This window comes from Centroberyx affinis, unplaced genomic scaffold (assembly GCF_046629955.1).
Source record: "Centroberyx affinis isolate AG114_WGS23_722 - 3 ecotype Tasmania unplaced genomic scaffold, CSIRO-AGI_Caff_v1 ptg001735l_1, whole genome shotgun sequence".
In the NCBI taxonomy this organism is placed as follows: Eukaryota; Metazoa; Chordata; class Actinopteri; order Beryciformes; family Berycidae; genus Centroberyx; species Centroberyx affinis.
Window position 1 is genome coordinate 307,847 of NW_027280140.1, and position 13,286 is coordinate 321,132.

The 13,286-nt window shown below is 41.6% G+C and overlaps 1 protein-coding gene across 3 annotated transcripts; it reads left to right on the forward strand.

Moving 5' to 3' along the window:
* Positions 1–213: 213 nt before the first annotated feature.
* Positions 214–13,244, forward strand: kif20a (kinesin family member 20A). 3 transcript variants are annotated; one of them, XM_071528835.1, is made up of 19 exons: positions 214–381; positions 1,742–1,915; positions 2,044–2,169; positions 2,369–2,488; positions 3,033–3,171; positions 3,371–3,546; positions 3,713–3,812; positions 4,238–4,450; positions 5,026–5,137; positions 5,275–5,349; positions 5,471–5,614; positions 6,415–6,583; positions 6,692–6,841; positions 7,255–7,394; positions 7,999–8,101; positions 9,296–9,494; positions 9,605–9,696; positions 9,788–9,925; positions 11,348–13,244. In XM_071528835.1, exons 2-19 carry the CDS (start codon positions 1,748–1,750, stop codon positions 11,726–11,728), a joined length of 2,745 nt encoding a protein of 914 aa, XP_071384936.1. In that variant the 5' UTR covers positions 214–381; positions 1,742–1,747; the 3' UTR covers positions 11,729–13,244. The 3 variants fall into 3 exon arrangements, with proteins under 3 accessions (XP_071384936.1, XP_071384937.1, XP_071384938.1); XM_071528836.1 differs by having other exon boundaries at positions 2,047–2,169; XM_071528837.1 differs by lacking the exon at positions 11,348–13,244 and adding an exon at positions 10,857–10,959.
* Positions 13,245–13,286: the final 42 nt, after the last annotated feature.

Sequence of the window (13,286 nt, forward strand, 5' to 3'; positions counted from 1 at the left end):
ATACAAGGCAGGAACTAACGAAAGCCGTCTTTGTTCAAGGAGGCAATGCTAGACAGCGCACCCTTTGAGTCACGGCGGCTGTAGCCAATGGGAGAACAGCCAGCGCCGAGTGTAGCCAATCAGTGAGCAGTGATGCAGGGGAAGCGCGATGTTCGAAAACCAACGCTGTCGGGTAAACTGGATTAGCTCAGTGTTTAGGCTTGGGCTCACAGTTCTTCGCAAGTGACAAAGACGCCGTACTTTTAGTCAGTTATAGGTTTGCCACAATATAAGGAAAGTATTTCTAGTTTTAGACAACTAGCTGGTCTTTGAGGGTCTTCATAATAAGTATAGGACAATTTCCTGGGGACTCAACGCTCAACGTCCCTGTCAACAGTCGAGGTAAGTTGTGTTAACGTCTGGTTCAAGGTGGGTCGTTTGCAAGTTAGGTTAAATGTTACCAAATGGTTAGCTGCTCGCCACGCTAAACACTACAATTATAAAGGCTAATTTAACCACATCGATTGTATAATATAACGTTTTTAGCTGGCTAGCTAGCCAACGTGCTCAACATTGGCCGTGCTTGTGTGTGTGTGTGTGTGTGTGTGTGTGTGTGTGTGTGTGGTGGTGGTGGTGGGGGGGGGGAGTACAAAAAGTACTTGTACTTGGCGAATAAAAGTTTCTGACGTGTTTGAATTACTACTTGTTCATTTGAATTTTAAAGTTGACTCTTAATATGTCTTGACACTTCACACTTCAAAGTGTCATTTCCGTAACATTATAATCACGGTATGGATAGGCAGATAGTCAGGGGTTTGGCAGAATGACATTTTGTAGATTTGTGTAGTAGGAGTCCCTTGGACAGGAGATAAACTTTAAAGTCATTTTCCTCAGTTTCACTACTCTTGCAGTTGCTACATGCTCTTTGGCTATGAAAGGCCAAATAGGCTACATTAGGTGTGTCTAGTTTGTGTGTTTTCTCAACATCTCACTAATGAGCTTAAGGTATGAATCGCAAATATTTCATGACACACCCCTATTTTGAGTAAACTCCTACAGGAGCAACTGCTTGAAGAGCAGGTAATATCAAAGATTCCTAAATATCTGGCAGAGTATTCTTCCAGTGATTGACTGATTATCTACCAATCCTTGGAAAACATCCTTCAAATTTGTTTCTCAGAGTAATTGAGACAGGACAGACAAGGCGTAACTAAGATTCTGGAAAAACCCTTATGTACAGTTTCTTTTCGTATAGAATCGTTTTTTTGTTTTTTGTGTAAATGTGAAATTATCCATAAGTGATTGTGCAATTTATTTTTGCATTTTATCACTGCATTACTAGCAGAATGTTCCACAATATATGAAAAAGCCTATGTTGGCACTTGGCAGATAATACACCTGTCCGGTCTTAGCTTATAATGGCAACAGCAGTGAAAACTATGTATCATCAGTTTTTTTTAATCAGAACACTCAAATGAAACACTGGTTGTATCAATTTTGAATAACTACAGTAAATAAATAATGTGTATCTAATGCCATGGTAAAAAAAAAACTACAGTATTGTAAAGCGCTGTGTCAATCATATTGCGTCCCATGTATTTTGATGTATATCATATTCTGTGGTCAGTGCCAGTACCTAGCCCTAAGGGACATAAGTGACTTTTACATGCAACCACAGTAACTCCTTGGCTCCCATCCAGGCGTGAACAACACATCCTTAAAACTAAATAACACTCATGGACCCTTGCCTTCCCTGCAACAGGTAAGCATGGCGTTGTTTTTGGCATCACCGTGTGGATCCCCATCCGATGAGGAGGAGGAGATGGCTGTGTTTGAGTCTACAGCAGCAGAGCTGGGAGGCCCGACGAGACCCCGTCTGCCCGAGATCTCCATCATCTCCCCAGGCCTGGGAACCCGGCCTTCCATTATAGAGCCGGTGAGATTATGGAGTATAGATGGCTTTGCAAGGATCCTTTGCAACAACTGATTACCTGACACTTTTAGCTATGTTTTTGTATACATGAGGACACTTATTACATTTTTTGTTTGTTATTCATGTTCTAGAAGTCAGCAGTGAAACCTGCATTACCGAGACAAGGAAGCAATGATGATGGGAGCAGTGAGAAAGTGAAGGTTTATCTTCGCATCCGGCCACTTACTGAGAGGGAAAGGGAGGCGGGAGAAGAACAGGTGAGAACCTGAACCATCCCTACTTCATTTTCACTTCATAGGCATAAGTATTTCCTGTGGGGGGTTTTTGTAGATGTGAGAGGTGGAGGTGATTTTACTTCTCAGACCCAGTGTCACTCCTGGCCCCATTCCAGGTGAACAGCTGAAACACACCAAATATGAAAACTTCCTAAAGATTTTCCCTCTGCTCATGTTTTAGGGTTGTGTGGATATCCAAAATGAGGAGACCCTGATGCTCAAAGCTCCAAAGGACTCTCAGAACATGAGGACTGCAGAAAGGGGCATCACCCAGAGCATGCACAAGTTCAGCTTCTCAAAGGTACTGGACACTCACTTATCGACATCATGGTCAAATGAGTGTTTACATGCTGTAAATATAAATGGTGGTCAACCTAGAACCATGTTGAAGGTGTTAAAAAAAAGAGAGAGAGAGAAAAATGGACTAGTGGGAGGACAACCCGGGTGGAGATGAGTGACATCGTAAACAAGTGGTTTATTAACACCATTGGGAGGATTGCTGGTAGGAAACATGCACATGAGGTCTCTTTGCACAAATTGCCACAAACGGCCTCAGTTAAGACTGTATTTTATTGTCTTCTGTCAAACAAGCCTGAGCTTGCCCTTGTATAAAATTTTAGCCTGACTGCCTACCACCCATCCACCAATCCCAAACCTTGCTCCCAAACAGATAGTAAGCTACTAACCTACAGAGGTAACAATTACAAAAGTAATCATATATATTCAATATTCAAAACAGTGAACTAAAATGCTCATTAAGAGATTTGTAATAAAATATGCATTCACAAAGGCCACAAAAATGAAGTTTTGTTTTTTTTTTCTCCCCCATTTACCGTCCTTTGTAGATCTTTGGGCCAGAAACCACACAGCAACAGTTTTATGAATGGACGATGAAGAAGATGGTGAAGGACGTGCTGCAGGGAGAGAACACGCTCCTCTACACTTATGGTGTCACCAACTCTGGAAAGACTTACACCATTCAGGGTGAGTTTTTTTTTATTGTACTCTACTCAGCATTGATAATACTTGGAGACATCATTATAGAGCCCAGGTTTGATTGGTGCTGTTGTGTTTGACGCACATGTTGAAATTATTTTGTTGTAGATGATGTAGGTCTAGATGTTGGTAAGCTAGTGTTGGCAAGTGACCACTTAACCCCACTTAATGACGTTCCTACCTGCAGGTGCTGGTCAAGAGGCAGGCCTCCTGCCCAGGGCTTTGGTGTCTGTGTTCAGGAAACTGCAGGGCCATCTCTACGGAGCCATGGATCTGAAACCTATCATGTATCAGGATGTAAGGCAGCTGCAACCCAATGAGGTCCGGGCGGAGGAAATCCGCAGAGACTCTCTGCTCAGAGAGGTGAACAGGAGAACCACCTTTAATCAAAAGCTTTAACTGTTCTCTCTCTTATATGGTTTCTTGTCATATTGTTTTAGCAAAAACCATAGAAACTGATTAAGAATTACAGAGTATCCTTTTGCATATAGATGTGTTGTAATGTAGTCCTCTTATGCATTTGTCATAGGATGAGTGCCTGGCTTCTCGTCGAGGTGGTACCAGTTCAACCTGGGATAGCGGCATTGGAGGACTCTCCGCTACAAGTAACATTGCGACCCAGCTGGATGGTGAGGAGGATAATTTGAGTGTTATGTTACAGTGGCTACATTTACAAGCAACCTGCAGCCGCATTATCTCTAATATATCCAATCAAACCCAGCCCTTCAAAGTGTTCCAAATATGATTCAATTTAACAATGTCTATAAATGGCACATTTCAAGGCATATTAGTAAGAATCTTTGACATATAAAACCTGAGACGCCACTTTTTACTCATTATGTTTCTAAATAATCAGTCAAGTCTTAGCCTTTGGACCTCCATGCCAAAAATGGGAACGCCTGCTCTAAGAAATGCTTGTATTTCATTTAGGGATGTCATGAACCTGTTGACAGGCATGGACACAGTGGAAGACACTTCCATTATACTAACCCTGTAACTGTAAAGTCTTCTCTTTTGGAGTACCAGACATTAATTTTAGAGACTCTCCCTGCAGACTCGGACAGTGTGTGTCTAGAGCCGGACAGCCTTTCTCACAGCGGAGGGGACGACCTGGAGGAGGGGGTGCAGTTCTCTGTCTGGGTGTCCTTCTATGAGATCTACAATGAGTTCCTATATGATCTGCTGGAGGCTCCGCCCTCTCTGCAGCCCAGGAAACGGGCCACACTGCGGCTCAGTGACGACAAGCAGGGCAACCCCTATGTGAAAGGTAACACTGACTCATTCGCAGGAATAATATTTATAGTACATTAAACTGTTTAATTAGTATAGGACATAATAGATGAGTTTAAAACTTCTGAGGGCAAATCCCATTACCCATGAGCTTCTTTCATTTAATGTATGGCACACTTCATTAAGCAGGAAATGGCTTAGAAGCTGTAGCTTTCTTTCACTCCCTCTCCTCTTTCCGCACTATACCTGCAGTTCTGTCACGCTCTGTTTGGGCTGGTTTCACCTTGGGTTATTTCTTTAATAGGATGTTTGTCTAAATTGACCATAAGCCATTTTCCATTGCTTGGCTTTGTTATGATTTTAACATGGTCCCTTTTTATTAGCGAGAGGTGATGTGATGGTTGATTGCATGAGATCGTGTACATCTTATAAAAACCTGGCTACTGCTTACTAGCTGCAGGGAGTTGATTTAATACTCTGTACTTAACACGTCATATTTTACAGCTTTCAGTCTAGACATAAGTTATACAACCTTTCAGCACACCACTTCTTTTTTTCCTTCATTGACACAACTGTATCATCATCGTGTGCTACTTCCTCTTGTTATAACAGACCTCACCTGGATCCAGGTCCGCAGTGCAGAGGAAGCCTGGAGGATTCTGAGGGCCGGACGGCGTAACCAGAGCTTCGCCAGCACTCACCTCAACCAAAACTCCAGCCGCAGGTAGGAGCCCATTACAAAGTAACAGCTGCAACAATATTTGTGTTTGTAATCTTTTTTTTTTTTAAACCTTATTTTCAGTAGATTTGGTTTATTGCTACTTACTGAATCTCTGTTCATAACTTAATCCCCTATTTCAGCCACAGCATTTTCTCCATCCGCGTCCTGCACGTCCGCCCGGAGGCAGATTCAGGCCAGGCCATGCGCATCAGCGAGTAAGTCATCTTCAACTACTCGGATGTCCCTAGGCTTCAGTTATCAGGTTTTGAGCCCAGGTGTGCTGTGTGTTTTGTAAATGTGATAACGGAGCAGTGTCTCTTCCTGCCCCCCTTTTAGACTGACTGTGTGTGATCTGGCTGGTTCTGAACGCTGTAAAGACCAGCGCAATGGTGAGAGGATGAAGGAGGCCAACAACATCAACACCTCCCTCCATACCCTGGGACGCTGTATTGCTGCTCTGAGGCACAACCAGAACAACAGGTATGCTCTTCACCTTACCATGGGAAAACTGGAAGACCAATAAAACATTTGATGAAAATAATAGATGAAAATGCAGAATAACTAGTAGTGGGTGATTGTATATGAAAACCTTGAACCATTTTACTGACTAGTTGAGAGCCATAATCACAATTTAGATAACAATGTTGCTATCATTCAGTAGATAAATAAATGTTCTTTATGATTTAGTGAATAATTATATCAAAATTTTACATTAAATATTCCAATTTAATACACTTCACTCAAAAACCCATGAAATGCTATATTAAAAAAATCCTTTTTGAATGCACATGAACATTTGAGTTATAGCACAAAAATATCAAATGGCCCAAACCTCTTCGTAATTACCGCCAGATAGACAGTTTTTCTTATTTCTAGATATTAATGTGATTCAGTAAAAAGAGAAGATCAATACAAGGAATGCAGTTCCATGTGAATTTTGATTGGGAAAAAAATATTATTGTTGAATCCTCTATGTAGGACAGTACTTGCTACCATTACCGATATTGATCATTTTTCCTTTCCAGTTAAATCCTTTAAATATTTGTGATTATAAGGGTATCATAAATCCTCACTTGATAGTCCATACTATTTTGCTGGGTCATGGCTGCTTTTGCTAGCAAGATTACATTAGGTGCTCTCATTAACCCAAGACTGTTTGACATTGTTCTGTGTAGTATAATGAGGTTAACCAGGTTTGCCATGTGGCAAACAACACGGCATCTTGGAACTAGCTGTTTTACTAAGGATTATATTTTGAAGACCATCTGATTCACCCACAGGTCACGACCCCCTCAGGTGGTGCCCTTCAGGGACAGTAAGCTGACCCGGGTGCTGCAGGGTTTCTTCTGTGGTCGAGGAAGCTCCAGCATGGTGGTCAACATCAATCCATGTGCCTCCATCTACGATGAGACCCTCCAGGCCCTCAAGTTCTCTGCTATTGCTACTCAGGTAAAGATCACACTCTCATACATCTAACTGCTGTGGTTTCACAGTCGCTGATTAGGCTTGAGTGTTGGGATGTGTCCAAAACAATTTATCCCCCATGTCATATTTCAGCTGGTCCATGGCCCATCTACAAAGACCAGAGTGGCATACATCCTGTCTCTACTGCGTGAGCCAGCACCACATTCTAATGAGAGCACAGTGATGGAGGAAGATGAGGAGAGTGATATCGAAGACGGAGATATGACCATGTTGAATACTGAGGTAACATCCTCTGGAGAGTGGGATTTCATACATTTATTTTCCTTATCTCATCATGTTCACCTCTTCTCCCATAAGCGCCTGCTGTTAACAGTTTTGGCAAATTCATTTGACAGGATTTAGCTTACTTTGTCCCCCCCCCCCCCGGCACAAATACAGTTAAAAAATGTATCTAAGAAGCAAACGCAAAACTTGGTCGCATACGCTTAGAAGAGGGGAGTTTTGCACATTTAGGTGAACGCAGAGGGTGTGTGCCTTTTATGAAGGTCAACTATAGTGAGAGCTCAGCCAATGAGAAGAAGGCCCTTCTTCTGTTCTTACCAGCCTTTTAAAGGTCTCCAAAAAGTAGATTTGCCAAAACCTTTACAACACCTACCCAGTTTTCCTTAGTGACTAACTGATTTTACCTTGCTCAGGCACTGCTGCGGGCCATAGATGTGTTGAAGAGAGAGGTGCAGCGCCAGCGGGACGAGAAAGAGTCTCTTGAGGCAAATGTGCGGGAGCAGGTGGTCTCCGAGATGATGGAGGTCATCTCTGGAATGCAGAATGACTTCAGGTGTGTTTGTGTGTATGTTTTAAATCAAAGGGCCTTCTTGAGTTTTCACGAAGCCTTTTTTTATTAGTAAGCAAAGCTGCATTGTTGTAGATGTTGGGAAATTACTATAGCAGGTCAATTGGGAACAACACCATTTATCTTAGTCAAGTTTCCAATTCATCCCTTGTCATATTCTCTATCAAAACCAAACCAAAAATATACACTCCTCTGGATGTCACTCGAGAGGGAAGAAGGAGTTCTAAAATGCACCTTCAAATATTTTTTTTCTTCGCATAAATAAGAGTGTTATGGTTGGTTTAAGCAGTGAGGGGGCTAGAGGCCAATATGCAAACCTCAAAGTGTTCAACAGCCAGGATAAGAGCAAACATTTCTTTCTCTAATGGTAGTTTGACAGTAAGAAAACCTCTTTGAAAAGTAACCCACTGGCTGTTCAACCTCTTTGACATCTTACTGAAGAAGCACACCTAGAGTTGCATACAAATTCCAACAGTAGACTGCTGCTTTCATGTTTTCATGCCGGTAGACAGGCATGAAAACATTTTGAATGTGCTAAAGTTGAAATGAGTGCAGATGCTAAGCTGTGATGTCTTTTCCTACCCTATAGTGAAACCTTGGAGACAGAGAGAGCTCTAATGGAAGAGAGATTTGAAGACAAGATAAATAACCTGCAGAAAAGTCTGAAAAGATACTACAGCCAGGAGCTGGAGGTGAGAGAGCGAGACTGTCTGTCAGATGAAAAAGAAAAGTACAAAACACTGGCCACATTCCAATCAAAATGCTTTATTTGAATGATGAAGGAGTTGGATTTATCACCAGTTTGTGAATATGGATTGCACTGTACTGTGAATATGTATCTACAGACACGCACATTGTCAGTGAAAAACAGCCAATCTGCTCAATGCTCATTATCCATTTGGCTTGTATTCAGGCAATGTCTCTGCCTGTGGCTTCAATTGTTTCAATCAAATTATTTGCTCTCCACTTACAAGTTGCACACTCAGTGTCTCTGGACACTCATGTGTCCAGAGACAATGTTAAAATATCACAAATAGAACATATGTATGAGATCTGTCCACAAATCCAATATGCATCCAAAATGCAGTTTTCTTTGTAAACCGTATGAAGTTTAAAACTTAAAGTCTACAAACTATTATGAGTTATATCTTGTGTTTTTTGCTAATTCTACTGTCCATGTAAACAGTGCTTATGCACACATACAACTTTTAGATACAAACTTTTGATTAACTCTGTTCAAGTCTCTGTTTCAAGCACAAGTTGGATATACTGTAAGTTACAGCAGGAAGATTCAGAGATCAGTGATGCTCACTGCCTAATTAGCATGGTGGCCAAGGAGATATATTTTATAAAACATAAAAGTTTGTTTTCCTGCCTTGCAGCTGTCTTCAATGACAAGAGTGAATGAAGGTTGAGGCTATCAAAGAGCCACCAGCAGAGCAGGAAACTAACTTTTTCATTCACCACTGGTCAAAATGTCTGGTGGATCACAAAGATCAACAGCAAATTTCATTATTTTACCAGCCAAACTGCTTTTCAGAATACAACAAGTCTGATTACCTGTCAAAGTGTCTGGTAGAACAGACAAACTTACCAGCCTCAACCAAAATATACCAGCATTTGTCCGGCACCTGGGGGCTACTTTTCCTACCCTGCCTTCCCCACAGTGTGAGGCTCTCATCCACATGTGGCAGGGGCAGTGATGCTGAACCCTGATGACTTAGATGTTGGGGTGCCTGCACCAAACTTGTATTATGCTTGCTTTCAATAAACGGTGATTAAATATTTCTAGTCTTCAATGTTTGAGTCTTCCTTCCTTGTTTCCTGTTAGTGCTGTGAATGGAGTGTTTTTGCTGATCTCTTCTCTTCCATCCCTCCTCTCTCAGGAGCGTGATCAAGAGATTGAAGCTTTGACTGCTGCCCTTGAGAAAAAGAAAGATGCTGACCCGGCCCCCACATTGGTGCCACAGGCAGAGTCTGAGGGGCCTCGGCGTTCTCAGCGCCTCGCCGGGAACACAGGCGAGCTCAGCAGAGCACGCGATGAGCTCGATCAGTGCCGCGCTGAGCTGCTGGCCAAAACACAAGGTAACGTCTGACAGAAAGAATGGTGTGATGTAGTTAGTTTGGTGTGTGTGTGTGTTTAGGATAATGCTAATGATACTTGGTTAACCATGTCGCTCCACTTTCCTCTACAGAGCTGACAAAGCTGGAGGTGCAGCTGACGATACCAGGTCCGACTGGCAGCCTCACCAATGCTGCTGACCGCAAGCTGCAGGAGGGCCAACGGGTCAGGGGCAACTTCATAACTGTTTTTGCTACATTTAAGTCTTGTCCACTTCAGAAAGAAAGCGTGGTTCTGACTTTAGTTTTTCTAACAGAACCTCCGTCAGCTGCGGCTGGACTTGCAGAGGCTGGGCCTGGACCTGCAGTCCGGGGAAAGAGCCTGCTGTCGCAACACAGGAGGAGAGAGGCTGCGCCAGGCATTAGCAGCTGCAGATGAGACACTAGCCAAACAGGTACAACACTCTTCTGAGCCGGAACTGAACGTTTATGTTCATCATTAAACAGATCGTTCTAGCTTCTCATGTGTTCTAGGAAAAACTGGAAACTTTGTCAATAGAAAACATGCAGAAAAGTAAATAAAATGTTTGAATTGAAATGATGCCTGTAGGCATTTGATAACATAAAATTCCACACAGCACAAATGACACAATAAGAATTATGGTCTGGGAAAATTGTTTATTTCTAAGTAATGCGACTGCTAAGTAATCTTGTGATACTACTGTTCACCAGCTATTGTTAGCTTTAAGTCAGACCAGACTTTAACTAAATTTATCCAACAAAAACATCCATTTCCAATAAATAAATAACAAAATAATAATTTATATTTAGGGAAGATCCATTTCAAATTAAAACTTTACAGTATCTTTAAAGAGAATTAACATTTGGAAGCCTTCAAACCATTTCAATTCAACAAAACAACTACTCTTAGTTTGTCATGCTCAGTATGACAGAAAGCAGTCAGTGTGCATCTCTGCATCTCCTATTGTTTTTTTTAAGCTTGATAAAAATCTGTTATGCTGCTCTCCACAGATTAGAAGCAATGGTAGAAAATCCTGAACCCAAAATGATGTATTGAACCAAACCAAGATCTCAGCATAGTGTTCTTCCTCTATGCACCACTGCCTCTGAAATTAAAGTTAGGGGAGGGTTTTGAAAATGATTATATTCTTGCTCACTTTGATGCATATAGTCCCACTGTTTTTTTTTTATTAAAAAAGGGCTGATTGTAGATGCTCTACTTTTTCAGCAGCAATTACTGGTAGCTGTTTTCTGATCCAAAGTAAAGTGAAGAAACAAAACATCTGTTACTTGTGTAGTTCTATATTAAACTATTTGTTTTTACCTTGTTTCTCTCCCACTACTCTCTCCACTAACTACTTACAGTAGCTTTAAAACTAAATCAAGGGTTCTAACATCTACACTGGGTGTTCACGGTGCAAAAGCATGTTTTAAGAGTTACATTTGGGAGTTGCAACACTTTATTTGGTTAGTCCAATGTTGATACTCTACTATCAGGTGACAAAAAGTAGATGTTTAAAAAAGTATCACTTGCCTATTTGATGCATCTCCACAGACTATGTAACCCTAACTTGACCCTGTTTCTCTAATGCTAAGATTCACCCTAGCCCAGATAGTGAATATAAATCGACTACTTTTCACATAATTATTAGCATCACTTGAAACTAACCAGACTTTTTAGTGACACATTATTAGGAACTTGATAGGAAGTTGAGTATCAACACTGGATTATCTAAATAGTGTGACCTTGCATTTTGCCTTGCCTCCTCTCTTTCTCTCTCACTCAACCTTCCACCCTGTTCTTCACCCTCACTTCCCTCTCTTTGGTTCTGTCTAACTCTGTTGGCTGTTCTTAGGACCAGGCCCTGGTGGAGCTCCAGAACAGCCTGCTGCTGGTCAAGGCTGACCTAAGGCGTAAGGCAGAGAGCCTGGCCCAGATCCAGGCTGCCCGGCCCCAGCTGCCCCCCTCAGGCTTCAGTCTCTCTGCTGCGCCCGGTTCCTGCAAGAAGAGGGGCTGCGGGGCGGCAGTGCCAACAGTTAACAGTGAGAACCAGCCTCCAGAAAAACGGCCCTTTTTCCACTCTGTCTTCCCCATGTGCACTCCGTCACGCAAAAACAACACTCGCGCTCGTGAAGACACAAACCTTACCCCCTACTCGCGTATCTTGCGGTCCCGCCAACAGTCTCCGCCTCCCAGCCCCGCCCCCACCCCTCGTAGTCTCAGGGGCAAGTACTGATTTCTTTGGAGCTTTGGAACGAGAGTGTTCTTATGTTTGGTATTATGCAAAAACGAAATCATAATCGCTGGCAACTTTATCATAGATTGTATTCTTCATTGTATATAATCACAGTTTACAGTGCCATTACATCACTGTTGTCTTGCCAAATACAGTTCTATGATGTTCTAATGCCTATAAAATACAGTTATGCTTTAAAAGGGGCTGCAGGAGCCGAATGCTTGGAGAGATGAGCTTGGGAGAAGACGGTGCTGGGTGGCTGGGAAAGTTTGTGCAGAAGAAATGAACAATGTGCTTTCTTCTTTGTTGACTACTTCTGTTGAGGTGCCCTTAAGCAAGGTGTTCATACCTGAACAGCTCCAGTTGAGCTGCTCAGTGGCCAGTAAGACTTAAGTGGTGCCAGATCCCCCCAGGTGTTGGGGTGTGTGTGTGTGTGTGTGTGTGTGTGTGTGTATATAACCCTTCTACCCCTGCAACTGCTCCCCTATGCCTTTGCTGTAAAGCTAAGTTTTTCCCAGTCAAGTCCAGCCTAGTTTATTCTGGACAAAAAAAAATAATATATACATATATATATATATATATACACACACTCACAGTTAGGTGTAGAAGCCAGTAGTCGACCTGCAATATGAAACATTGATGCATGGGATTGTTTTATCTTTGGCAGTGTTATCTAGTCTCTAGTCCTTGATGAGGATTTTTTTATTGTATGATTGAGACTGGTGTGTCATTCTTTTGCACATATTGCATATATTGTCTTTTTTTATGTGATATGCAAACAGTTCCTTGGCCTGAGAGTAGTTTGGGACCAGGCACAAACATCACCACATTTAGCCACGGGTAATGTGACATAACCCTGACATGTTGGTTTAAAAAAAAAAATGTTATGCAACATTAGGATGGAATTACCAAAAATATGTTCCAGTGAAGAGATGCCACTCTTCCTCGCAGTATCACAAAAAAAGTAACGTGGCTTTTAGTGACAAAATATTCTTAATGTTTTATGTGGCTTCCACCAGAGAACGAAACCACAAATTCAAGATTCACCTGGTCCTTGGACTACTCTTATGCCAAAGAAGAGTCAGACTATCACATGAAAATAAAGAAATTATCCTTTAATGGCTTTAAAGCAGTATTTCACTGGTATAACATTTATATGCTTACACCACCAGTATTTGGGGATTTTTTTTCCTATTAAAAATAGACAAAACGACTTTGAGAAGTAATCAAAAGAATATTCAGTCAGCTCTGGTTTGCATGTTTTATCAGTATCATTTTTGGAATTCGAAATGGGGAAGAAAAAAAGTTAGTGAATACTAATTACTGGGATAGTCAGTGTTTGTGGTTGACTCTGGAATGCCCATAATGATGTAGTGAAATGTATCAATGTTGTAGCAAAGTGAAATATTGTTTTGAATAGTTCATTTTCACATTATCTTGTTAGTCTTGTTTGTCACCTTTGAAGTTTTGCATGTTTGTCAACTATCATCTTAAGATGGAACTTTATTCTTGTAATTACGTGATTGTTCCAAAATAAAATCTATGAAAATGTTGCGTT

Bases quoted from the DNA above. Each gene is read 5' to 3' on its own strand.
- kif20a (XM_071528835.1), top strand. From the start codon at position 1,748: ATGGCGTTGTTTTTGGCATCACCGTGTGGATCCCCATCCGATGAGGAG. The intron at 6,584-6,691 runs GTAAAGATCACA...GTCATATTTCAG, and splicing joins TCTCTGCTATTGCTACTCAG to CTGGTCCATGGCCCATCTAC. The intron at 9,926-11,347 runs GTACAACACTCT...GGCTGTTCTTAG, and splicing joins ATGAGACACTAGCCAAACAG to GACCAGGCCCTGGTGGAGCT.